General features: G+C 51.6%; 1 protein-coding gene across 2 annotated transcripts in view; it reads left to right on the top strand.

The window, feature by feature from the left end:
- The window catches only part of NSMAF (neutral sphingomyelinase activation associated factor), a 2,198,666-nt gene that overhangs the window by 2,012,883 nt on the left and 157,959 nt on the right, over positions 1–27,824 (top strand). For both annotated transcript variants that reach the window (XM_069621092.1, XM_069621093.1), the window contains one exon: positions 18,492–18,601. In XM_069621092.1, the coding sequence (XP_069477193.1) occupies positions 18,492–18,601 (110 nt within the window). The remainder of the gene's footprint in view (positions 1–18,491; positions 18,602–27,824) is intronic.

The following is a 27,824-nucleotide window of genomic DNA, read 5'->3' as shown; positions in this document are numbered from 1 at the left end:
CACAGGGACATACAGGCCGGCAAGAGGGCACCCTTTCTTCCTCTCAACACACCCTTCCCCGGAAGGGCTGGTAGTTCAGGCTGCCACTATATCCTCCAGGCCTGCTGCATCCACGACAAATTTCCCTACAGACAGGGAAGGGAAAGGAATGGACGCTTTGGTCAAAAAGATTTTTACCTCGGGCAGCATGACTCTCAAGGTCACAAACGTAGCTTGCGGTACGTTAAATTCTCCTACGGTTTGTGGAAGGCTGTCGAGCATGCAGCACAATATGTCCTGGAAAGTCACATGCGGGACGGATTTATACAGCTGATGGAGGATGGGATGGTAACTGCCAAGCAGTCCTTGCTAACGGGCCTGGATATTGCTGACTGTGTTGCCCGCTCCATGGGATCGGCAGTAGTTATGAGAAGGCAGGTCTATTTGAAAACTTCCGGCTTCTCTCCAATGTACAAAACCTTCTTTTAGACATGCGTTTTGAGGGGGAGATGATCTTTGGACAGAATGCGGATGACTCTTTGGAGAAATGTAAGCAGTCTAAAATTGCTGCTACGTTGCTGACTCTGGCTGAGCAGCCGGCTAAGCCTGCCTTCAGCTTTGCCTCTAGAGGCAGAGGCTATGGCACTATGTGCCCTATGGCAGGAAAGTGCAGCCCCTACAAGCCAGGCAAGGGCAGAGGCATTTCTCGCATCCCGGAAGGGGCAGAGAAGCTTCTAACTAGACAGACAGCAGCTGCGCCTGGGGCAGCAGCACCTTCAAAGCCGCTTTGATTTTCCCCTCCCACAACGTTCCAGTTGATGGACGTTTGGCTGGGCATTGGTCCCAGTGGCAGGATATAGCCTTCGATGCCTGGGTCCTGCAGTTAATTCGGAGGGGTTATTGTCTGCCCTTTTTAAGCAAACCTCCGGACAGACTTCCAACTTCACTGATCCAACCGGCACAGGAGCTCCAGGAAGAACTGAGAGCCCTGTTGTCGAAGGGTGCTGTGGAAGAGGTGCCTCCCGATCAGAGAGGGTCGGGCTGGTATTCCCAGTATTTCCTGGTAAGCAAAAGGAGGAGGTCTCTGTCCCATTCTGGGCCTCAGGGCTCTAAACAAGTTCCTGAGAAAAGACAGATTCAGGATAGTGACGTTGAGAGAAATTCTCCAAGGTCTCGAGCCTCAGAACTGGCTGGTGTCCATAGACATGTCTGTTCCCATACATGAGAAGCACAGGAAATTCCTGCGGTTCCTTATTGGGGACAAGCACTATCTGTTCAAAGTGCTACCCTTTGGGTTGACCTCCGCTCTAGTTCGTTAAGGCAGTCCTAGACACTCAGGCATTGAAGGCCTTACCTCCCGAGGAGAGAGCCGACAACATACAACCGATGGTCCCGTTGTTCCGGAACCACGCCACCTTACCAGCAGGTTCCTTTCTCATGGCCTCCTGAATTTTCCTGGTGCCAGAGGCCAGACTGCACATGAGATCCCTTCAGTGGCTCCTACGAGACCAGTGGTCTCAGTATCTGGGATCTCTCTCGGGTCCTCTTGGGGTGTCCAGCCAGGTAGTTCGCGGACTCGGCTGGTGGAACATGCGCAGGAATCCTATGGCAGGGGAATCCTCCTGGCCTCCTTGGCGTCAGACCCGAGTGGTCAAGGATGCGTTCTTGAAGGGTTGGGGCGCTCACTGCGAGGATTTGCAGGTGAGTAGTCTTTGGACTGCGTCGGAAGCCAGGTGGCATATCAACAGGCTGGAGCTGCGAGCCATCATGCTAGCCCTGAAGGCCTTCGTCCCATTGCTCAAGGGGAAGCATGTCCTGATTCTGACGGATAACACAGTGGCCATGCACTACCTGAACAAGCAGGGTGGAGTGCATACCCGTCCCCTCTGCACAGAAGCGATGCAGCTGTGGTTCTGGTTGCTAGAGAATCAAATCTCTGTCTGTGCAGTTAATCTAGCGGGGCAGAGAAAAGTTTGGCGGATGCTCTGAGCAGGCAGCGCATGTTCTCACGAGTGGGAAGTGTGCCAGTAAGTCCTGGAAGAGGTCTTCGCTCTCTGGGGTACCCCAGCAGTGGATCTGTTTGCCACAGAATCCAACAGGAAGTGAAAACAGTTTTGCTCGAGGGAATTCCCAGGGAATGGTGCACTGGTGCTTTGGACATTCCCTCTCCATTACGCGTTCCCTCCGATCCCAGTAATTCCTTGGATTCTCAGGAGGTTGAAGATGTTTTGAGTGACCATGATCTTGATCGCCCCAGATTGGGCGAGGGAGGACGTGGTACTCCGACCTCTTGGATCTGTTCATCTGTCTACCTCATTGGTTGCCTCAGTGGCCGGATCTCCTCACGCAGTCGTATACTGCACCTGACCCCAGATTCCTTCAACCTACATGCGCAGCTCTTGAGCGGATGAGGTATGATGACTGGGACCTCTCCAAAGAAGTTCTTGAGGCGTTGCTGCCTGCACGCAGACCATCTTTGTTAGGCAGAATCCTGTGCAGTTCCCTTGGGGACCACTGCAAGAAGATTAAGACTACAGGAGTAAGCAGTAAACCCAATTGGTAGCAGTCTGTACCACCCAGATTTACCTGGTAGCTGTGGCTGAGCAGTCAGACTTCTCTCAAGAAGAGTTAGGCACTATACAGAGGAGACACAATAGGGCTAAAAACACAGTAAAACAAGCAAACACTGACCAGAGCTTTGTATCAAAAGTTTATAATTATTTAACACACACTTTAGGAAATACACTAGCACTATTAATCAAAAGCAAGTTCCAACACAATCCGAAAAGTATTTACACCTCCCTTAGCAATTACTAGACAAGTCTAAGTTAAAACACCACTTTTTGTCAAAACAGGTGAGCGCGTAACTTAGATGGCACTCCAATAATTAGGTTAAAGGGAGAGAAAAAGGCAGGTCATAAAAATAAAACAGTTCCCAATACTTTTAAGAGTTAGAATCAAGTTACTGAAGGCAGGGTATACTGTAGAGCCAAAGTTCATAGGCCAGGCCCACTTTGAATGGAGCAAGGCGAAATGTGCCCAAGATCATATGGTTTAGCAATGCATTCAAGTCTTTGTAGAAATGTTCAAAAGAGGTTGGGGTGGTTCAAAAGATAAAGTTAGAAGGTCTGGGTGCCAACCCAGTTGGAAAGCCAAGGATTTAAGGGTAACCTTGGGCAAACCGAAGAAAGGGAGGCCAGGTAGAGCACAGTACCATAAAGAGTGAGGAAGCTCCAGCGGTGGCAGTTGTTCCTGGCTGCGGGTGCAGTTCGTGGTTCGACCAGGGGAAGAGAGGATCTCGTCGAGGAGGAAACTTGTAGTCCTTGCACTGCCCAGGGAAGAAACCAGCCGCAGAGTTTGTCGGTGAAAAGGTGTGTTCCTGGTATTCGCGGTCACAGTGGTGCAGCTTGGCTATCCGGCCGCCGGGGTGCTTGGCACGGGCGATTCAACCAAGAGACGTTCTGGAAGGCGAAATGGCGAACTGGCTGATCCCACCAGCACAGAGGAAGAAGACTCTTTCAGCAGAAGAAATCGGGAAAGTGGTGAGGTCGTTGCAGCAGGGCTCCACCTGTGGTGTCGTTGTTGCAGATGGCTCAACTTCTCCCCTCTTCGGATTTCCTAGGTCCTGTGGCGACTTCTGAAGTTCCAGTCCCAAAAGCCCTGCTTTTATGCAGAAAAACGCCCATTCAACAGCCTAGCTGTCACTCAAACATGCTAAGTGGTGAGCCGGGCGGCTCACCACTGGCCCAATCAGAACAGAGTGCGACTTGGGTTGCTAAGGCAATGCAGTCCATGGTGCCAATTCCCCCACCCACACATCCTGTGGAACCCAGACAGAGTGGCACCAGTTGGAGGGCTTTTGTGGAGAAGGCCGCCAAAAAGTGGAACAAAGGACCCGACCTTGATTGGAGTTACAGAGACGGACACAAACACCATTTTAGAAAAGTGTTCTGGCAAAAAGACCCAACCGGGGATTTAATATTAAATAAATAAACCGGCGGTATCTTTAACATTGCACCAAAAAGTGGTGCGTTTAAAATCAATGGGAGAATCCCATAGGAAATATTCTGGTGGAATATTTTGCGTGGTAACCACTACCACCGGCCAGAAACTCGACAAGGGGGGACTGGACAGTGCCCCCTTGAAAACAGACCCAGGGGCAATCGAATTAAGCCCTTCCAGTACTTCCACAATATAATGGTTTGTACTGGTTCTGTTCACAATTTTGGACTAGTAAAGTCAATGGTGACTTTACATGCCCTGGGAGACGGTAGTCAGTCCCAGGGTATGGAGTCTATGTTTTGGGAGTCACTATGACACCCCTGTGTTACTGCACTGAGGGTGCTGTGTAACACGCACACACAAAAACAGATGATACCCTATGGAGTAATAGACCCCATAGCCCATAAGCACACAATAAGTCAAGGACATACCCCAAATCATGCCTAAGAGTGGGAGGAAAAGAGTCTCACTCTTAGCAGGAGAAAAAAAACAAACCCCAAAAATCCAGCAAAGCTGCTGGGGGACTCACTAGGTTTGGGAAATTAGCCTTATAAGAGAATTCTCCCTAACAGTCTACAAGATCGCTGTATGCGTACAGGTGGAGAAGATTTGATGCATGGCCTAGTGAGCGCAAGGTCGATCCCATCTCTTGCCCCAGCCCAACGGTTATGGATTTCCTTCTATCCTCTGCAGGCCTTCAGGTTACAACGGTCAAAGGGTATTTGGCAGCCCTTTCTGTGTTTAAAAGGTCCTCGGATCAAGATTATTTTTTCACCATACAGGTCATGACCCAATTCTTAAAGGTCCTTCTCAACATATTTCCGCTGACTCCCTTTGTTGTTCCGAATTGGGACCTTAACCTAGTTCTGATATTTCTTATGGCGGCTCCGCTTGAGCCTATGCATTCTTGTTCACTTAGGTTGTTGTCCCTTAAGATAGCCTTTTTGGTTGCCATCACATCGGCCAGGAGGGTTAGCGAGCTGCGGGCCTCATGCTGCAAGCCCCCCTTTTTGCGTTTCTCGAGAGAGAAGGTCTCTTTTGAGGTCAGACAAAGGTTCCTTCTGAAGGTTGTTTCGGAATTCCACATTTCACAGTTCTATTGACTTGCTAGTGTTCTACCCTCCTCCTCACCCCTCAAAGGAGGAAGAGCGATTTCACCGTCTCGATCAGAAAAAAAAGAGCCTTGAGTTGTTGTTGCCTGCACAGCAGAGTTCAGGAAGACAGACCAGTTGTTTGTCACCCATTCTCTTTCCTGCAAAGGTCTTGAGATTATTAAACAAAACATCTCATGCTGGATCATTGTATGCATCTCTAAGTGATACCTGTCAGTGGGAAAAGAAGTCCCACTGGGAATCAGGGCTCATTCCACCAGGGGAGTCTCTGCTTCCACTGCCCTTCAAAGGGAGGTCCATGTTCAGGACATTTGCCATGCTGCCACGTGGTCTTCATTACATATTTTTTACAAAGCATTATGCTTTGGACTTTGCACGTGGGGCTAATGCACTTTTTGGCAGAGCAGTTCTGCAGAGCCTGCTTGTATAATCCTTTCTGCCCTCCTCCTTTAGCTTACTGCTTGGGGAGTCTATCAAAATGAGGAATGTGCAGGAGAAAAGCAATCCATTGAAGGAAAATTACCTTACCGTATTGTTCTTTCTATGGATTTGTCTCCTGCAGATTCCTCATCACCCCTCCCAGCCATCCCTGAACAGAAAATGTTGTGGCTGTTAGCTTCTGATTTCATGAAGTATGTAGGTGGTGGCTTTGGGTGCTCGTCTCAGTTACTAAAATCAACAACAATAAATGAATGCTTTCTGATTAGAATGTTTTTGAACTGTTAGTTTCTATTCCATAGTTGCTTTTTAAGGCTGGTTAGCCTCCTTCTGTTTTCCTATGCAGCATTGAGCACAGGAAAAATGGGGAGGAATGGAAGCATGGGGAGTAGTGATGTGGCTTATGTATGGTTCCTGATGTAACTTCTGGAGCCGATGACCAACCACCCCGCAAGATGTATCGACGGTCTAGTCGATGTCCACTACGCCCCCCTGTCGAATATTTTCCAAGCAGCAGAACTGGATGATGGATATCTATGAAGATGAGGAATATGCAGGAGAAGAATCCATAGACGGCAGGCCTCCTGGAGATCTGATGCGAATACTTGGATGTCCATACCTTTCCCGCAAAATTCCTCCCGGACGTCCCCCTCCTCTCTGGAGCCCATGGGTTCCATCCTAAAGGGTATTGGTTCATCTTCCTCATTGTGGATCTGTCTGTTTTTATTCATAAATGGCCTCATTGGAAGATGTGCATATTCTAGAGGTGCTCAGTAACCTTAAGTGCCAACAACGTCGAAGATGCGGCTGAGACAGGCACCAAGGCCTCGACGCCCGAAGGCAGTACCTGTCACGCCATCGTCCTTGGGTTCCAGGCCTGAGCCCATAGCCGTGCACAAATGTATTTCCCTGTGGGTACCATGCCTGTGTGTGACAACACAGTGGGTCCCATTGAAGAGCCGGGGCCCTGACGAAGATGTCAAGCATCTTCAGGCAGAAGGTTTCCCATTCCTCGAGAATGGAGGATTGGGTGGGAAATAGTACCTGCGGTGCCGCTTCTGGGGAGTATCTGGAGCGATGGCTCCTCTTCCTCGAGAATGCAGAACAATGACGGACAGAAATACCAGGGGATCGAGACCTCTTAAAATCCTTCTTGCCTTTCTTCGCGGGAGACCTGTCTTTGGATAGGTGCCGGGTGCTGCTTGAACTTGACCGAGATCACGCACCTACACCGACATTTTGTGGAGGCAGGTGAAGAGTTCAGCCACCCTTTCCCAGAATGCCATTGGATGCATGGATTCGCACGACCGCAATCGTTGACGTTATGCTTCTCCCCCATGCATTAAAAAATGGATACAATGGGGATCCGACACCAATATCTGCTGGCTGCAATCCATGCAGTGTTCATTGATGGCTGAAACTGTTATGGTCTATGTAATTGTGATTGAAAACAATAAAAAGAGGTTTAGAAGAAAATGGATTGATGGTGGGATGTCTGTTTGACAGCGAACATTGTTGGCAATATTATTAGTCTTAAGATCAAGCAGGGTGTTGAGCTTAGCTATGAAAGCTGAGAGTTGCGATGAAGTCCCCTGCCTTGTTTTGAGGACTTCTAGTGGGTTGATCGGGGTACGGGTGCCTCACTAAGCTAGTCAGTGATGGGCCGACCTAGTCCCCTCCAGCAGGCAAAAGGCAGTAACTTTTAATGGTAAAGTGTTACTAGCGCTTTTTATCTTAAAGACAGAGTTAAAACTGTATTAAGTGTCTTTTCCTAAAGCTAGTTCAAGCACCAGTCAGTGCCCGTCTTGCACACACAGAAAACCCGACTCCTAATTTCTCTCCCTCGGAAGCCAGCGTAGCTCAAGAAATTACCCGAAAGAGCAAGCATCAGCTCTGCTCCTGGAAAAAGACGAACATATACATGTACCAGAAAACTCCACAGCTGAGATGGCAGACACAACTCTTAAAATTGTCACCCACCTGTGAAATGAGAACACTGTTAACATACTCGTAGGGAATAACCAATTATGAACTAACCAATCTATGATATGGCATTTGTAACGCGCCTATACACAAGTGTTTCAAGGCGCGACGAGGCAGGGAGGGGGAAACGGGGGGAAAGACAGACAACGATCCTACTAGGCCAGGTGTCATTCAGATCGCGCAAGTGCAGGGGTAGTGGGAAGGGAAAAAAGTGCAAGGGGAAGGGGAGAGGGGGGAAGTGCTCAACTGGGTAAGTAGAATAAAAAAATAAATAATAAATAGGGCCAGCTGGTGGCAAGTGCAAGGTAAGTGCAGACAAGTGCTGGGAGGGGGGCTGTAAGGGATGCAGAGACAGTCCTGCAGTGCAGGGGTTGCCAGGGAGGCAGTGCAAGTGGAGAGTGGCTGGGCCAAGGACCGAGGTCGGTGAGAGTGGCCCAGGTGCAGGTTCAGTGCAGTATCAATGAAGAATTAGCAGGGGAGAGGGAGAGAGAAAGCAGAAGCAAAGAGGAAGGTTTTGAGGTGCTTCCGGAACCGAAGATGGTTCTTCTCAAGTTTCAGGGAGGCGGGAAGGCTGTTCCAGAGGGAGGCCCCTGCCGCAGAGAGAGATCTACCCCAGCTCGTTGCTTCGAGAAGCGGCTGACCCTGAGGGAGTTGGAGACAGATGAGCGAAGGGCTCGGGAAGGAAGATATTTAGGAAGAGAGAGTTGAAGGTATTTAGGCCCCAGGCCCCAGAAGGCCTTGTGGACAATGCAGAGGGTTTTGAACTTAATCCTCGCAGCCACAGGGAGCCAGTGTAGAGATTTCAGTCCTGGAGAGATACGGTCCCTGGGCTTGAGGCCAAGGACAAGTCTCGCAGTCCTCTTCTGGATGAGTTGCAGAGGGCGGAGAGTAGAGGCAGGCAGATTAAGATAGAGGCTGTTACAGTAGTCCAGCTTCGAGAGAACCAGGGCTCTGGAGACCGTGAGCTTCTGGGGGAAGGAGAGGAAGGGAAGAATACCTCTGAGGAGGTGCAGCTGGTAGTGAGACTTCTTAGAGACGTCAGTTATATGAGGAGAGAAGGAGAGTGTGGAGTCGAAGATGACCCCGAGGTTTTTTGCCTTGCAAGTAGGAGCAGGAAGCGGGCCAAGAGAGGCTGGCCAGAGCACTGCAGGGAAGGAGGAAGTGGGTGTGCCGATGAGTAGAATCTCAGTCTTACTGGCATTAAGGCAGAGGTCATTGGCGGCACACCATTCCTGGATAGCAGACAGACAGTCGGAGATGAGGGAAGGAGAGGAGGAGGCTGAGGATAGCCTGAAAATGAGCTGGGTATCGTCCGCATAGCACTGAAAGTTGGGGCAGAGAGTGGCGATGCGGTGGGCAAGGAGTGCCAGATACTGGTTGAACAGCCAGGGAGAGAGATTAGATCCCTGGGGGACACCACAGGTAGAGAAGAAGATGTCAGAGAGGAAGGACCCCAGTTGGACCTGGAAGGGTCGATTGGAAAGGAAAGAGGTCAGCCACGCCAGAGCCTGACCAGTGATACCCAGGTTCTCCAGCATGGGGTCTGGCATGGATTCACATGCTCATGAATATTCCCCGTCGTCAGGCTGGGAATCCTCGGTAAAGAAAAAATCAGTATCAGTTTAGTTTCTGATCTTTCTTTCATAGTAGTAACCAATCACTGATCTCTGCGTCATACTGACCACAGCCAATGACTGCCCTCTACCTAAGCCCCGCCACTGGCAGCCATCTTCAGATTTTTACCGCACGTTCAAGTGTTGGGATCCTCGTGCTATTGCTCTCGAGCATTAGTGCTATTTTTCACGTTTTTTCTCAGAAAAATTTCTCTTTTTTCGGTCAAAAGAGCCTCAAGCTCCACCGTTTCTTCATCCGATCAACGGGGACCCGTGTCGGATTCGTCTACGCCCCTCAAGGGTGAAGATTTCGTCGAGCCACGCTTTTGGAGGACTCCAGAAGTTTCTCAGGCCCATCTCGAACATGGCCCAGGAGAAGGGAAGCTTGACGCCCGGAAAGCTGTTCAGGGTCTGCCCTGGATGCCAGCTTCAGAATGTCTTTGAGGACGAGCACTCCCTTTGCCTTTACTGCCTACATGAGGACAAGACGCACGTGGAGAAGGACTGTGCGTTTTGCGGCAATATGTCGTAGTGGACCATGAAGGACCGCCATCAACGTCTCGCCAACTGGCTGGAAGGAAAGAGCCTGTCAGGCGAGAAGAAGAAGAAGAAGTCGTCCGAGCGGTCTTCTAAGACCTTTGAGGGCGCCCCGGCGACGGGGGTCCAACAGAAGGCCAAGCACCGCGAGTCCGCTGGCCCCGGGAGCGCCGAACGGTCGGGCTCTATGGGCGCCAGGCAGGGCGCATCCTCCCCGGCGCCATCAACCACGAGCCAACGCTCTGGCTCGGGTAAGAGGAAGGCCGAGCACCCGGCGAAACTCCTGGAGAGACCCTGGTCGTGCCCTAAGGCCCCATCGGAGGGGGAGCGAGGTGGTGACCCTCCCCCCAAGGCGGTGAGCGCACCTAAGGTGGTGAAAGCCTTGATCCATCCGGCCAAGGCCTCTATCGAGACAGTCGCGGCGGCCCTGGCTCAGCCTGTGGAGGCTACACCAGTGGTGGCGACCCCAGGGCCCAGAATCTCCCTGCCACCGCAGAGGGAGTCCTCTTTCGTGCCCATCGACAGGACCCCCGTGAAACCTCCGACGGAGAAGAAAAAGGGGGGGCAGGAGGTCGTCGTGGACTCGGCCTCAGCCTCTGAGGAGGAGCTGATCGAAGTCTTAGGCCACGGCTCTGGTGTGGAAGAAGGCCATCCTGTCGGGGGGGACCCCGACGTGGAAGACGACGAGGGCGTCGAGGATGCCGACGGGGCTCCTGATCGCCCGTCGGATCTCCCTCAACCAGTGCCGCAAGACAACTCGGCGGCCATTTCGTTGGCTATACAGTCCTTATGCTCGGAGATAAGGACGAGACTGCCGTTACCACCAACGGAGGAATCGCTCCCGACGGGGGACCCGGAGCCAGGCCCTTCTGGGAGCCCTCCCCCTAAGAGAAGAAGGATTCACCCTCCACCTCCTTTTCAGCCATCGCGCCCTGTTCAGCCCTCCTCCCCGTCCACGACACGTGGGGATGATACGGGGACTGACACGGCCGCGACGGGTACAGACGACGAGGTTTACGACGAGGATCTCCCGTCGTCACCTCCCACCCGGGCTTCCCCGCCCGACGAGATTGGATCGTTTCACTCCATGATCGCCAGGGCATCCGAGCTTTTCCAGCTCTGCCCGGAAGAGAAGAAGAAGGAAGGTTTCCTTTATCAACGGCACGAGACCAAGAGGAAGACGGTCCTCGCTGTGCCTCTACTAGACGATATTTGGGATGAGGGCCTCGCCCTCCTCAAGAACCCATCCACGACGCCGGCTAGAAGGGATCGGTACGAGAAGTAGTACCGGGTCCCGGAGGCGGCCCCCTTGTGCCTTCGGGCACAGCCGACCCCGGACTCGGTCGTCTCCGCGGCGGCCAGGAAGAAAGCGGGGGGGGGAGGCGCAGCCTCTACATCAACCTCCCTGCCGGACGGCGAGGCAAAGAAATTAGACACGATGGGACGCAGAGTCATCTCGTCGGCAGCGACGACGATTAAGGCGGCCAACGCCTTGGCTATCGTAGCCCGCTACGACAGGGAGTTGTGGTACAAACTGGCCCCCCTGCTGGACTTCCTACCAGACGACAAGAGGGCGGAAGCCCTAGAGATCTTGCAGGAAGGAGAGGTGGCTTCGGACCACGCCATTATGATTGCGACGGACATCGCTGACACTGGATTTCGCCAGTTGGGCAACGGCGTGTGCCTTAGGCGGCGTGGATGGCTCAAGGCTACTGACTTCCTTCAGGACGTGCAGACCAGAGTCTTGGACATGCCGTTCGACGGAAACAACCTGTTTGGGAAAACAGTGGACGATTCTCTTCAAGCCATCAAGGCGGACACGGAGACGGCCCGGGCTCTTGGGGTTCTCCAGCAACGGCGGCCGCCCTTTCGGAGCGGCGGAGGCAAACAGGGTGCCTCCAAAGGTTCCAGCGGCGGATTTTCCACCTACCGTCAAGCGGCCCGTTCGTCGTCACAGGAAGCTTACAGGGGACGAGGCAAGTCAGGCGGATCCCGCCGTCGTCGCCCAGGAGGACAAGGCGGCAAAGCCTCGTCGAAGCAGGACTGAACCGGCCGTGGGGTCGGGCCCCCACCGAAGCACCCCGGTGGGAGGCCGGCTGGCGAGCTTCGTCAGCGTGTGGGAGTCCATCTCCACCGACCGTTGGGTGCTGGACGCCCTAGCTCAGGGTCACGCGCTCGAGTTTCTAAAGAGGTGCCCACGCGTCCCCCCTGTGGCCAGGAAAGAACATCACGTCCCTCAACTTCTCTTGGAGGTAAAGGCGATGCTCAAGAAGGGCACCATCGAGCTTGTCCCAAAGAGGTTTCGGGGCTCCGGAGTTTACTCAAGATACTTCCTCGTGAAGAAGAAGACGGGAGGATGGCGTCCCATCCTGGACCTACGACGACTGAACAAATTCATCAAGGCACAGAAGTTCCGGATGGTCACCCTCCAACACGTCCTGGGTCAACTGGAGGAGGGCGATTTCCTGTCGTCGTTTGATTTGGAGGATGCCTACTTCCATATTCCCATCCTAAAGGGACACCGAAAGTTTCTCAGGTTCGTGGTCCAAGCGCGTCACTACCAGTTCAGAGCCCTTCCCTTCGGATTGAGGTCGGCACCCAGGGTGTTCACCAAGTGCCTCGCACCGGTGGCGGCGCAGCTGCGCCGAGAGGGGATCCACGTCTACCCCTACCTGGACGACTGGGTCATCCGAGCAAATACGAAGGAGCTCGCCGTGGAGCACATGGCAAGGACCGTCCAACTACTCACGGACCTGGGATTCTCCATCAACTACGCCAAGTCCCACCTGGTGCCCGCGCAAGACGCGCTGTTTCTGGGAGCGAAGCTCGACACAGTGTCGCTTCTGGCCTCTCCGTCGGAGGAAAGGACGAGGGCCATCTTGGGCAAGGTGCAGCGGATGCTGGTTGCGGACGCGGCCAGGGTGAGGTCCATCAAGTCCCTCTTGCATTTATCTCATCCGCCTGTGCATTCTCCGGATGCGCCCGTTGCAGGAATTCCTGGACGCGCGCTGGATCCAGACGGGCAGCTTCGAGGAGAGGATCACACTCGACGAGAGTTTCCGACGAGCGATCCGGTGGTGGGGCACCCGCGCGCATCTGACGGCGGGCATGGACTTCCAGTCCCCCAGCCACCAGGAGATAGTGACCACGGATGCCTCCCTGGAAGGGTGGGGAGCGCACACCGAAAATCTGCACGCGAGAGGCCTTTGGCTTCCGACGGAGAAGTCCCTCCATATCAACGTCCTGGAGCTCTGTGCAGTGTTTTGGGCCCTCAGGTCCTTTCTTCCGTCCCTCAAGGGCAAGGTGGTGAGGATCTTCACCGACAACACCACCACCATGTTCTACATCAGGAAGCAAGGCGGTACCAGATCCCCAGCCCTGTCCAAGGAGGCGCAGGATCTGTGGCATTGGGCCGTCGCCCAAGGGATGTTTCTGGTGCCGTTTCATCTGGCAGGGATAAAAAAACACCATCGCCGACTCGCTCAGCAGAGAGCTGCGCTCGTGCCACGAGTGGGAACTACGACAGGATCTAGTGGACCGCCTCTTCCGATGGTGGGGCACTCCCCAGATCGATCTGTTCGCGACGGCGACGAACTCCAAGTGCCGGAGGTTCACCAGCAGGTTTCCCCAGCCGAGGAGCATGGGCGATGCTTTCTCGTTCCCCTGGGAGGGCCTGTTTCTATACGCATTCCCTCCATTGCCATTGCTGATCCGGCTCATCAACCAGCTCAAGAGGTCACGGTGCAGGATGATCCTCGTCGCACCTGCGTGGCCGAGGCAGATATGGTTCCTGGACCTTCTGGACTTGTCAGCGTCCCCGTCAATCAAGCTGCCAGCGGACGCGGATCTTCTCTCCAGGGAAGGAGGCGCCATCCTCCATCACGACCCGAAGTCGCTGAACTTGCAGGCCTGGCTCCTGCAGCGTTAGAGTTTGGAGGATACGACATACCGGCTGACTGCAGAGAGGTTCTTGCAAAGGCCAGGGCGTCCTCAACTCTTAAATGCTATGGACACAAATGGAAGAGCTTCTCTGTCTGGTGCCACGCACAGAAGATTAACCCTCTACGGATTACGGCTCCCCAGGCACTGCCGTACCTTCTGACGCTGGCCAAGGCTGGGCTGGCGCACGCGTCCATCAAGATTCATCTTGCTGCGATCTCCCGATACACCAGAACCACGGGGCGGACGTCCTTGTGGTCTCATCGTCTGGTGAAAGAATTCATGAAGGGACTGTTCAGATCGTACCCGCCGGTGAAGGCTCCAGCCCCGGCGTGGGAGCTCAACGTGGTGCTGACCAAGCTCATGGGACCTCCGTTCGAGCCTCTGCACTCGGCTCCGTTGAAGTTCTTGTCGTGGAAAACAGCGTTTCTTGTGGCCATCACCTCCGCACGGAGAGTGGGAGAGATCCAGGCCCTTTCCTGCAAGCCCCCGTACTTGACTTTTCACGACACGAGGGTAGTGCTCAGGACGCACCACTCCTTCATGCCCAAGGTGCCGTCGGACTTCCACCTCAACGAACCCTTGGTGTTGCCTGTTTTCTTCCCGTCGCCTTTGTCGCCGGCCGAAAGGACTTTGCACTCGCTGGATGTGGCTAGAGCGCTGAAGTTTTACGTGGACCGCACAAAGTGTTTTCGGAAGACGTCACAACTTTTTGTGAACTTTGGACCTGTCAATCAGGGGAAGGCTCTCTCAAAGGCCTCCATTTCCAGATGGCTCTCCGGCTGTATCATGTACTGTCATCGGTTGGCAAACCGACCACTGCCTGGCCGTCAGAGAGCCCATTCCACCAGAGCGATCGCAGCTACCACGGCGTTCCTATCTGGTGTGCCCTTGCTGGACATCTGCAGGGCTGCTACGTGGAGGTCGACGCACACCTTCACGAAATTCTACTGCGTCGATCGGGATTCCAGGGAGGAGTCCAGGGTCGGCCAAGCAGTGCTGCGCAATCTGTTCGCCTAAAGTGAGCCTGGTGAGGAGGTAAGAATTGCTTAATGTTGAGTTTGATGTAATGCTTAATGTTGAGCCTTTGCCACCTCCCGTGGTTGTGCATGTGTGTACTGCTATGTATTCTTTATTCATGGGCATGTGAATCCATGCCAGACCCCATGCTGGAGAAGGAACAAGTTACTTACCTGTAACTGTTGTTCTCCAGCATGCGTCTGGCATGGATTCACATGCGAACCCTCCCGCCTACCCCTCTGCGGCTCTTCACTTGGTCATACTGCCACTTCACGTGCTACCAAATCTGAAGATGGCTGCCAGAGGCGGGGCTTAGGTAGAGGGCAGTCATTGGCTGTGGTCAGTATGACGCAGAGATCAGTGATTGGTTACTACTACGAAAGACAGATCAGAAACGAAATTGATACTGATTTTTTCTTTACTGAGGATTCCCAGCCTGACGACGGGGAATATTCATGAGCATGTGAATCCATACCAGACCCATGTTAGAGAACAACAGTTACAGGTAAGTAACTTGTTCCTTATCACGGAGACGGTTGAGCAGGATGGCATGGTTGACAGTGTCAAAGGCAGAAGAGAGATCGAGCAGAATGAGAACACACGGAGTGTTGGAGTCGAGGTTCGAGAGCAGGTCCTCACGGATGTTCAGGAGAGCAGTTTCCCTCTGAGTTCAAACTAAAACTCAGGTGCACCCAACTTTGAGAAGCCCAAACTAGGGGGAGAGGAGAGTGTGGCATAAAAACCCACGAGATTGCAGAGTGAAACTATTCTTAGTGATGTGAGAGCAGTGTTCAGAGTGGCCTGTTGGTTGCAAGGAGAGTGAAGCAGAGATTGAAGCCAGGGAGGCGGAAGTGAAGGAGAATTAAGGCGAGAATGGAAGATGGAGGCGAGAGGAGGAGAGAAACCTCACGGGGTGGTGAAAGGAGGTTGACGGAAGTAGATGGGATGAATATTGAAGAATAATAAATCTGCCTATGTCAGAAGGAAAGAAAGACGTGTTTGGAGGAGTTGAACAGGAGGATTCAGTAACTAGTTTGATAGTGTCTAGTCCAAGTAGAGAGGTAAACGAGGGAAACCATTACCCAAGACAGGGGTAGGGGAAAAGGCTAAATCTGAAAGGGCTGAGGCAAAGTGGGGAGGTGGATGATGGAGTACATGGCATGGCTTTGAGGATCTGCTTAGAAGGTAGGTAGTCAAGAACAGAGAAGTGGCAAGATCAAGAGCACAGGAATGTGAAGTGATATGAGCCTTCAGGACCTCTTTGTGTAAAGCAAGGCCAGAGGGGCCGGCTCTGCCTGCCTATGAAACCCAAACTCCAGCTAATCAGAAAATCTACAGACCAGAGCTAAATTACATCTTAAACCAAGTACATTGAATGTCACTGTGCCTGTAAGAAGATACTGCGTTCTAGGGAAGCGACCTTTGAGAGACATTTTTGTTCTACTGATCCATTTGTGAAGGACTCAGACCTTTGAAAAGTGTTAGGCAGAAACCTGTGCAGTTCCCTCTGGGACCACTGCAAAAGATTTAAGACTACAGGTGTTTGGCAGTAAACCCACACTTGGTAGCAGTCTGTACCACCCAGAGGTATCTGGTAGCTGTGGCTGAGCAGTCAGACTTCCCTCAAGAAGAGTTAGGCAGTATATAGAGCATACATAATAGGTACAGAGGCACAGTAGTACAAGCAAACACTGACCAGAGCTAGGTGTAAAAGTATATAATTATTTATTTAAAAGACACACTCATAAATTACACTAGCACAGAAAAGGTAAGTAAGTCAAAACACAGTCACTATTACTTATATGTACATCCCTAGTTATTTGTTGGACAAGTCTAAGTTAACACCACTTATTTCCAAACAGAGGTGAGCGCTTAACGTTAGATGGCACTCCAACAAGTTAGTTAAAAAGGGAGGGAAAAGGCAGAAGTAATGAAAACAGCAAGGTAAAACACTTTTCAGAGATTCACAGTAAGTTTAGAAAGGCAGTCTACTGCGGAGCAAGGAAGTTCGGTTGCCAGGCCCACTCTAGGGAAAGCCAGGCGAAAAGATGCCCAAGATCACACAATGTCACAAGTCTTTACAGGTGAGTAGGAAAGGTTTTACTAAGTTTAGAAAAGTTTAGTTAGGGTGTCCCAGGCTTACCCAGGTTCGAGAGCCGAGGGCTAAATCTACCCCGTACAATCGGTGGCAAGGGAAGCCGGGCGGAACACGGTACCTTTAAAATGGAAAGGATCCTCCAGCGGTGGCAGTTGTTCCTGGTAGTGGGTGCAAGTCGCGGCGTCGTCCAGAGGAAGAGAAGATCTCGACGTGGAGGGAAGCTGAAGGTCGTTGCACTACCAGGGAAGAAACCAGCCGTGGATTTTTCCGGTTAAAAGGATGTTACCCCTCTTTCGCGGTTGAGGTAAAAAGTGGTATCCCGGTTGCCGGGGTGCTTGGCACAGGCAAGGCGGCCACGAGATTCTTCAGGGAGGCGAAAAGAAGGCAGAAACTGGTTGTCCCCACCAGTCAAGGGAAGAAGACTCTCCCGGCTGGAGATCTCCTCTGTCGTTGGGAAAAGTGGTGAGACGGTTCCGCAGGGCTCCACCGGTAGTGTCGTCTTGGCAGGTCGGCTCGGCTTCTCCCTCTTCGGCTTCTTAGGTCCTGTGGCGACTTCTGAAGAACCAGTCCCAAAAACCCTGCTTTTATGCAGCAAACCCCCATTCATACAGCCTAGCTGTCACTCAAACATGCTAAGTGGTGAGCGGGGCGGCTCACCACTTGGGCCAATCACACCAGAGTGCGACATGAGTTGGCAAGGCAACTCAGTCCAGGGTGCCTAAACCCCCTCCCACACCCCCTGTGGTACCCAGACAGAATGGCACCACTTTGGAGGGCTTCTGTGCAGAAGCCCGCCAAAAGTGGAACAAAGGCTCGACTCGGGTTCAGGGTTACTGAAGTGAACCTAGAAGCCATTTTGGCGGCGAGTTCTGGCAAAAAATCCCAACCGGTGAATTTATATTAAATAAATAAACCGGCGGTATCTTTAACATTGCACCAAAAAGTGGTGCATTAAAATCAATGGGAAATCCCATTGGGAAATATTCCGGTGGAATATTTCCGTGGTATCCACTGCCACCAGCCAGAAACTCGGCGAGGGGGGACGGGACAGTACCCCCTCGACAACAGACCCAGGGGCAATCTAATTGCCCCTACCAGTACTTCCACAGTATGATGGTTTGTACTGGTTAAGTTCCTAAATTAAGACTAGTAAAGTCAATGGTGACTTTACAGACCCAGGGAGACAGTAGTCCGTCCCCGGGTGTGGAGTCTATGTTTGGGGGTCACTATGACACCCCTGTGTTACTGCACTGAGGGTGCTGTGTAACACACATTCAAAAACCAATGATAGCCTATGGGGAAAAAATACCCCATAGCCCATAAGCACATAGCAAGTCACAGAAACACTCTCAAGTCATGTCCAAGAGTGAGGGTAAAAGAGTCTCACTCTTGGCAGGAGAAAAAATAAACCCCAAAAATCCAGCAAAGCTGCTGGGGGACTCACTAGGTTAGGAAATTAAGCCTAAACAGAGAATTCTCCCTAACAAAAAGAGACTGTGTTGATTATTCGTTTTTTATTATTCTTTCTTTGAGAAAATCCGAGAAGTGGTTCTCTTATGTTAAAAATAAAAAAAGTTTCCAATCAACCTGGCATCTGGTCTTGTTTGTGGTCCGCTCTTAGCTCTATAACAGTGTATAGTGATTATAACGGTGGCTGTTTTTGACACTGTGTAACTTGTTGTGCTCCAATCCTAACTGATAAAAAAAAACTGACAGTAATTTCTTGTCTCATTTTGTCATAATTGACTTCAACTACTCTTTCTTTCACAGGTGTTTTTGTTGGGATGGTACTACAGTTTTATCTGGAAGTGAGTCCGGTGAATTATATGTGTGGGACCTGCTTGGCGGAAAGGTTGTGGAAAAAATACAAGGGCACTCAGGTACAAAATATTCTGGTACTGTGAAGTATGAGGGGGAAGCTAAATGTATAGGCTAGATCTGAGGGGTATGTTATGTTACATTTTATTTACAGAGCACACAGTCGCCAATGAAGGCATCATGGCGCTGTCTAAGGTAAGAAGGGGAGTAAGGAGCCACATTAGAAAAGGTTGGTTTTCAAAGACCGGCGAAATGTAAGGTGCTCTTTAGTAACTTGCAGTGTTTGAGGGATGGAATTCCAGAACTGCGGCGGCCACAGAGTAGGAGCGGCCGCCAATGCGGGAAAGCCTAAAGCGAGGTACAGAAATCAAGCAGGCTGCCACCGAGCAGAGAGCCCATGCCGGGACATACAGGCGAAATATGGCCTGTAGATATTCAGCACCATCATCATAAAAGGGCCGATGAACCAAGCAGATAGTTATAAATTGCACTGTTTTAGCCACGGGGAGCCAGTGAAGATGGCAAAGCACTAGAGAGATGGGGTATGTCTAGGCGTAGAAGTCGCGACTCTGGTTGCCGCATTTTGTAGCACTTGCAGGTGCTGCAAAAGGTATGCTGGCTGTGCCAATATTAGGGCGTTGCAATAATCCATAGTAGATAAGATAAGGAAGGATACCACTGGGGTGCGAAATTGAAAGGGTAAGTAGGGCAGAATTTTGCGCAAGGTTTTAAGCTGAAAATATCCTCTTTGACAAATCACGCTGAAGGTCAGCAGATAGAAGAGGATATTTTTATGCCCATTTTCTGCACCGAAGAAACAGGGGTAGGGCAGGCACCAAGACTAGAGGACAAAAAGCTAAAGTCCAGAAAGCTGTGGCAAAGAGCGAGCCCACCACCACCAGGGTACACTGTGCACATATTCTAGCGAGAGTGGAAGTAAGACAAGTTTTGTTGTTCAAGCTGGGATTCCAATCAGTGAACTGCTTGTTACTAGCAGCCACTGAAGCCACTAAGCTATCCTTTTAGCTGAAACATACATCATTTTTGTATAGGATTGGACATTTTGCTTCGTCATCAGGTGAACCTGCAAAGACCATCACTAAAACCTAACTTGTGGAGCTGGGAATTTAGACCCTCAGGTTCCCCCACAAATAGTGCTGCTTATTTCAGATGACAATAACATGCATAGCAGGGGTCTGCAACTGTTGGCTCTCCAAATGTGCAAGACTACAACTACCATCAGCACGAGCCAACATTCTCAATGGTGAGGGATCATGGGAGGGATAGTCTAAAACAGCTGCCATTTTGTAGATTGTAGACCCCTGATCTATAGATTATCCCGTCCCCTCATCTACTCACTGTATTGAAACCAGAATGCGATCTTCTGTTTAACTTGGAAACAAGCATATCTTCTATCTCCCTCTTCCTAGCCCCAGGAAGCCCTCCTACCTTTCTTCAGACCTTGGCACCCTGAAGCAGCAGATGGTGGCATGGTGCACCTTACAAATCAACAATAAGCAAACATTTTACTGAATACCTCCCTTCCACAGATGTTTGCTCTTTGAAATAGCTCCAGCCTTAGACTGCATCTGGAAAATAGTAAAACACGCCACAGTAGGGCACTTGTTTTGACCCCATGACCTGCTCCATCATAACATCATGGGCACTGATAGCAATAGCTTTGATGCAGCTGGCACATATAGGGATATGTTCCCCTGGCTTCAGTTCCTTTTTTCCCAGATGCCACAGATGTGGCTCTGGGATATTTTTAAACCTACAATATGTCTCCTCCCAAATGTGGCCTTGGCCATTGTAAAGACTGAAGGGGGGGGGGGGGTTTATCTGTGATACTACCCACTATGATTGGGGTAGAGGCACATAAGCACCCCTGCCAAGGCTCTCAAAGAGTAGCAACGGAGGAGCAGCCATGGCTTAGACTCAGAGGGAGGTGAAGCCGTCTGGTTCTCAGGTACAATTAATCTACAAGCCACCACAAAGGAATGTCTACAAACTGTTATGTGCTTATATAGTTATATTAAATAAAGATGAGGTTTCGTTGAACATATACATATAAATACGCTCACGTTGTACTCTGGCAACTGTACTCGATTAACACGATATATACAGTATTATGTGGCATCACAGTTATTTTTAGATTCAGCAATAATGCAACAACTGGTGTATGTCATAAAATGCATTAAAATTACTAAGCACTGTTTGAACCTCAAAGCACCACTGTAGAAATGCAGGAAATTACTTCAGAACAGTGGCAGAATGCTTTTTAAAGTTCGAAGGCAACACTGTGTGGAGATCTCCCCCACCTGGGCAACCTGCAATAAAAGTTATATTTTGCTTTTATATTAATGCCCAGTCCTTATGTGTTCATTAATTGTCTGTTCTTGCATCTACTGGTCTCACCAAGCACTTGGGAAGCAGCAAGGGGAGACGGGTTTAGGATGAATCCGCGACCCTTGTGTTACCCCTGCAGGAGGAAGCCCCTCTTCTTCGTCATAGTACTTTGAGGGCCTTGGCTGGCGAAGTGATGGAGTCTCTCAGTTTACTCCTACATCCCTTCCCCTTTCCTTAATACTGTATGGGCGTCCCTCGCTAGGGACGGGAGACAGACTTTTTTTCACCAGAAAAATCATCTTCCCCTTTAAATTTAGATGTGCGTGTTGGCACGGCACTTGCAGCATGAGCTCCCCTGACACCACCCTCTGCCGCCACTCCTCAGTCCTCTTTTCCGCGTTGACGGGAACTGACCTCTTTCACTAGCGCTCCTGGGTTGGCCTCATGCCTAGTAATTCCATGCGCTCTTCCCCGGAGAAGTACTTTTGTCTTCTTTTTTCTCTTTCAATCAGGTACTGCATCGTCCTCTGGCGCCATGCTCCTCCCCGGCCCATGTCAACCACAGCGAGCTTCAGCAGGTGTCCAGCCTGCGCGGGTCCCTTCCCAACGTCCGACCCCCACGCCCTCTCCCTTTGCTGCCTTGACCCTGACCACGGCTGAGCCGCGTACAACGCTCTGACACTGCGTGTCCTCAAGAACAGACTAACCAGGTGGAGGGATCTCTTTGGAAGGTTACCTCCAGAGGACATAAAGGCTTTTGTGAAACAGAGGAGCAGGCCCAAGGTAGGTGCACTGTTCTCTGCTGCACCCCGCAAAGGTGACTCCTTCCCCAGGAAGCGCATGAGCGGGAGGGACCTAACGGGTCCTATTACCAGCACAAGCACAGAGACTGCTCCAGCTACTGGCCTCCAGGCCGAGGGGTCACGAGATCCTACCGGTGATTCTGCTGAGAGACCGCTGAGAGAACCTTCTGCTGAGAGGTTCTACTACCAGGTCTCAACCTGAGGGGCTGCGCCCTAACACCGGACTGATGTCTGAGGGGGCGCCTGTATGCAGCACTTCCGGCTCTACAGCCGAGGGCACTCTGCCTACCAGGCTCCATCCTGAGGTGCAGGGTAGGCCTCAACCTCCACTGCTTTGCATACTGTCGGAAGCCGGGCCCAGCGCAGCAAGTACCACGATGCAAGCATGTGGCATGCAGCAGGACAAAATGGCCACCGTGCCAGACAAAATGGTGGTTCGCCCGACACCATCTTCCTTTGGGGACCAGGTAGGGGAGCAAGTTCCCAGGTGGGACTGGTCAACGCTGGTCACTTGGTCCACAGCATACCCATCAACTTTGCAGGGCAGATGCACCTTGCCCCATACAGTGAGACAGGGCGCGCCTAGGCCTCAGCAACCTCTGGTCCCTGCACCTATGCCTGTTCCATCAAGCGCTCCGGCCGGTGAAGACCGGTTCTTTGAGAAGTTCCTTACTCTCTTGAGGTCCCCACAGATGGGCACCATCTTTAGGGATGTGATCAGGGACATGCTCCCTCCGGTACAGCCGCTAGCACCCACGGCCACGCTGCCTTTGGGTCCAGCTCCACTAGGTCCAGCGCAGCCCCAGGCACCTGCGCCAGTCCCTACTCAACCGGCTCCCATGCCTGTCCCAGTCACAGCAGCCCAGTCTATGCTGCCGCAGCAGCCTCTGGCACTGATAATCATTACGCCACAGCTTCCTGCACCCAGCACTCCCACTGCTGCACCGGACCAGCAAGATACACTGGTGGACACAGATGAGGAGGAGTACCCCGACACTCCATCAGTCAAAGCCTTTCACAAACAGTTGGCCGGCCTGGCTGAGTATTTGGGGATCCCATAGCCACAGGCGGAACAACCATAGGCAGGGGTTTGGCAGACGTTCTCACTCTACGCCCCACGGCTAGAACGGAAATCCCTATGCAGAAAGACGTGGTGGTGCTTGCCAAAAAAGGATGGCTCAAGCCCCATTCTACCCAGCCTACCAATCTGTGTCACAATGTTAAGTTCAGGCAAACGGAGGTGGTGAACCAGGTTCACGGTCCCATGGATCCTCTCCATAGTATCCTGGGGCTTCCTGCTCCCTATCCCTCCTTCTCCTCTCTCCTCTCCGCTCCCAAAGATTGGTACAGCAACTCTGTTGGCGTAAATTCACTCGCTCGTAGAGAGTCGGGCAGTGGAGGAAGTCTCAGCGGGGTCTGGACTTCTATTCACAGATTTTAACCATACACAAAAGAACCAAGCTGGCCTGAGAGTTGTGTTGGACCATTCCACCTTGAACCTTTCCCTTCTCCTCCAAATGTTCAAGATGATTACCCCATCGCTAATAGCGGAAACATTGTGTGCGGGAGACTGGATGTGCTCGCTGGATCTGAAGCATGCTGCCTACACGTCCCGATTTGGCAACCCTGGGTCCTTTCTGAGGTTCAGGATGATGGGCTTTCATTTCCAATAAAAGGTTCTACTCTTTGGCCTAAATTGGGCTCCCAGGGTCCTTACAAGATGTATGAACACAGGGGCAGCCCTACTTCGGGCGCAGGGTCACCACATCTACCCATATCTAGACTGGCTAGTCAGGGTAAGGTTTCCGAAGGCAGACCAGCACACTGCATCCGGCCTCATGGGTACACTACACGAGCAGGGATTTTCCATCCATCTCAATAAGTCACAGCTGGCGCCGACGCAGAGTCTAACCTTCCTGGCCTCATCTGGGATATAAACTCCGAGAGGATTTTCCCCTCAGCGGACAAGATCACTGCCATCAAGAGGGCCACAGGGCATTTTCTCAGCAGAGCAGTGACCTCGGCATGGTGGTACCAACACATCTTGGGCATCATGATGGCATGTCTCCTGGCAGTGCCGCATACAGGACTCAAAATTAGGTGACTGTAGCTGCACTTCGCAGCCTCCTGGAAACAGGAGAGGGGTTCCCAGGCAGAGCATGTCAGCATCCCACATCATCTCTGCCAGGACCTAGTCTGGAGGAGCACGGACAGCAAAGTGCGGATAGGCCGTCCCTTCCGTCAACCAGCACCTCAGGTCACCATAACCACAGATCATCCCTAGAGGGCTGGGGAGCTACCTTGGGCAGCCACAGTGTGTATGGTCCCGTCTGGAGTAGGCGGCCCACATCAACTGGCTCCAGTTGATGGCCATCTGGCTCACTCTCAAAGCCTTCCTCCCGATGATCAGTGGCAAGGCGATCCTCATTCAAACAGAGGGCTCCGCCAGCATGTATCACATCAACAAGCAGGGTACCACCAGGTCCCCTCCCCTCTGCACTCTAGCAATCCACATTTGGGAGTGGGCTCTGGAAAACAACATGCACCTGACAGCAAGCCACCTCCCGGGGGAGTCCAGCCTGGAGGCAGACAGGCTCAGCAGGCTTGGTGCGGACAACTACGAATGGCAGTTGGACAGACAGGTTCTTCAGGGGATCTTCATCAGGTGGGGGTCACCCTCAGGTGGATCTCTTTGCCACCTGGTCCCACAGGAGGTGCCTCCAGTTCGCGTCCTTTCAGGTGTAGGGCAGGGGATCACTGGGCAACGTGATGCCGATCCAGTGGAAAAACATGGACGCGTACACCTTCCCTCCCACTCACATGGTGCACAGCGTGATCTGCAAGATCAAGGAGGCCCGACACCTCTGTATCATCCTGATAGCTCTGTGCGGCAAGGCCATGGTTCACAGAACTACTCAGCCTGTCGGATCAGGCCCAGTGAACCTTCCGCTGGGCCCAGCACACCAACTCTCACAGCAGGGAGGCATGGTCATCCACCCCACCCCCTAGAAGTTAGCCCTTGCAGTGTGGTTCCTGAACAAGTCACACTGAGGCATCTGCATCTGTCGCAGGCTATCCTAGACATAGGGGCTAGGAGTGATGCTGCCAAGAGCCAGTACAAAAGCAAATGGTCCAGGTTTTGTCACTGGGCGGCATCAGAGGAGGTTGATCCCTTGACCTGCGTGTTGGATGGCATGCTGTCCTTCTCTGTGCACCTCGCACACTTAGGGGTGCAGGTAGAGACATGCTGCACCTATCTGGCGGCCATCAGAGCTTACAGGAACTCGGAGGTGTTGCGACCCTCCCCCAAAACTCCCTCTGGCTAACCCATTGGCAGGTGGAGTCAGGACTCGGGCCTCTAGAGACTGACATCCTCTTCAAAAGCCCTCATGGGGCCAGTCCTGTCGCCTACTGCGCCAGACTCATACACCATGAACAACAATGTGCTTGGGAACTACTTTATTGTATTGTCAGCCAACATGGAGGCATCCACATAGCTTGGTTCCTAAGAACCAAGCTATGCGGTCTAGTGTTTTGGGTGTGGTAGCCTAGGGACTACTTTACCTGGACTATTTTGTTGGGGCTATTTAAACCACACCCGAGCAAGACAACACGCTTTGTGTTACTTTGCAGCTTGCAACGTGACGCTCACCGTGTCCAGCTATTCCCTCGAACCTCCGAGAAGCAGAACCTGCAAGGAGACAAAAGGAACATCATTAGCAGCAGCATCTTACCTGCAGTCTTCATCTTTAAACACTCGCAGCTACTGAGAACAGCTTCCTCGAATCTGCACGCCTCCCGGACAGAACGACCTGAAAGAGGAAGATGGAGGCAACATTAAAGAAAGCAGTAGAGACATTTACAAATTACGAACTGCTCAAAAGGCTTACCTGGCTGGTCGCCTCTCGGCTGGCACCACTCCGGACATTCCACTTGCGCTGAAGAACACCGCGACCTACAAGGAAGGAAAACACAGATTAGCAAAGGCAAGACTTTGCAGCGCTGCGCATAGCGCTTACTTACCGCATCATAGCGCTCTTAATGCGCCATCATTTACCAGCGGGGCTCAAGCAAGCCAGTTCGACGCGCTGAAGCTCCGCATACCTAAGGGAGAAAAAAGAGACATTTTAAACAAAGAAAGGCATGCAGGATAGCAACAAAACTAAAGAACAGCAATAAGACCTACCTGAACAATATCAAACGGGCCGGCGTCAGTGAAGTAACTGGACCGCACTCGCCCATTAAAGACAACGCGCCCCTGCAAAGAAGGCAGGACGGAGAGCATGCCTAATTCTACCACAAGGCAGAACCTTCCCTGCAGACCACATCAGGGCAAAGCTGAGAAGCATACCAGCGAGTAACCCGGCTGGGTGGCGTCCCTGTGGATACCAGGTGAGCGTAACAGGAGGAGGAGGTATTTTCATCCTCTAATCCAGTGGTTAAAAGACACTTGGTGGGTCTTACCAGGCTTTACCCGCCTATCAAGAAACCACACCCCTTGTGGGACCTCAATGTGGTCTTGGGCACCCTGGCGCATAAACCATTCGAACCTATGGCATCCACGGACATCAGGCTAGTCAACATTAAGACGGCCCTCCTGGAGGGCTTTACCTCTGCATGCCGGATCAGTGAAATCCAGGCCTTGGTGGCTTCAGAGTCTAATACAGTAGAAAAGTATTTCATAAGGACAAGGTGTTGCATTCTTACCTAATGTTGTCTCCTCTTTTTCACCTAAACGACGAGATTGTATTTTGTATTTTTTGTATTTTATTTATTTGTAGAGCGCTCCCGGCCCTGAGGCAGCTGGGCGCATATCTTACAACTCTTAAAGCTCTTAAGGCAGTAAAGTTACACAAGATTATACAATTCAATTACAAATTAAACAGGTTACAACAAGAGTAGGCAGGACACAGTATTGAGTGCAAACAAATAACAAAGGGGCATAGCCGCAGCCGCGGCTATACTAATGAGAGCCATGAGAATGCTCACTGTCAAGATCAAGTTCATGCTGCCAGAGTGTAGATTTTCTCTTGAAAATAGGGAAGGAGGGTTCAGACCTAATGGACGGCGGAAGCGTGTTCCATAGCTTTGCCGCCTGGACAGGAAAGCTGGATCCCCCTAAATTCTGTAGCTTGAATCTAGGGATAGACATAGTGTGGACTTGGGACGATTTTAGGGGCCTTGTTGAGGTGTGTGGCAGAAGTCTGTTGGAGAGGTATGCAGGGGCGAGATTGGCTCTGGCTTTGTGTGTTAAGGCAAGTGTTTTGAGGGCAATTCTGTGCTTAACAGATAGCCAATTAAGGTTGCGTCTTGTGTCAGATGTGTAACTTCTTTGGGATGTTGAGGGCGGCCCTGATAGCGTTATTCTGTGTCACTTGTAGTTTGTAAATGTTTCTGAGGCTACTCCCTAGAAAGAGAGAGTTGCAATAATTGAGTTTTGACACAACTAGCGTTCTGGCCAGGGTGATGCAGTTGGGTGTCGTAAGGAATGGCCTACAGGCAGTAATTAACTTGCAGGTATAGGCAGATGCTGCTACCACGTTGTTAGTTTGTCTGGTGAAGGATAATGTATCATCTAGGTAAATACCGAGAGTTTTAGTGTTCTTGGAGGCCGTGATGGTGTTGCCATCAATAATGAAGGATTTGAATGAAGGGTCAAGTTAGTTCAGTCTGGAGTGGGAACCGAGTATTAGTATCTCGGTTTTCTCATCGTTTAAATGGAGTCCATGGTGCGCCATCCAGGCTTGGATTACTGAGTAGATTCCATTAAGGGCTTTTGTGTCTGCAGTGTGGTCTCCTGTGATGGGGATAAGTATCTGGGTGTCATTGGCGTAGTTAGTATACGAGACACCCATGTAATCAAGAATATTGAATAAAGGCTTAGTAAAGAAATTATAGAGCATAGGGGGGAGGCGCATGATCCTTGAGGGACCCCACAGAGTACTGGAGAAGGTTCAGAAGAGGCTGAAGGCGAGAAAACTCTCATGGTTATGTTAGCAAGGAAAGACCTAATCCAAGAGGTAGCGGAGTCTGAGAAGTGTGCATTTGTTTTTAGGTGTTGGCACAGTATTTGATGGTTGACAAGATCGAAGGCCGCCGATAGGTCGAGCAGTAGTAGGAGTGCTAGTTTGCC

This window comes from Ambystoma mexicanum, chromosome 5q, assembly GCF_040938575.1.
Source record: "Ambystoma mexicanum isolate Mex_15411 chromosome 5q, UKY_AmexF1_1, whole genome shotgun sequence".
Taxonomy (NCBI): Eukaryota; Metazoa; Chordata; class Amphibia; order Caudata; family Ambystomatidae; genus Ambystoma; species Ambystoma mexicanum.
The sequence above is the reverse complement of the archived record's forward strand: the minus strand, read 5'-3'. Positions and strand labels throughout refer to the sequence as shown.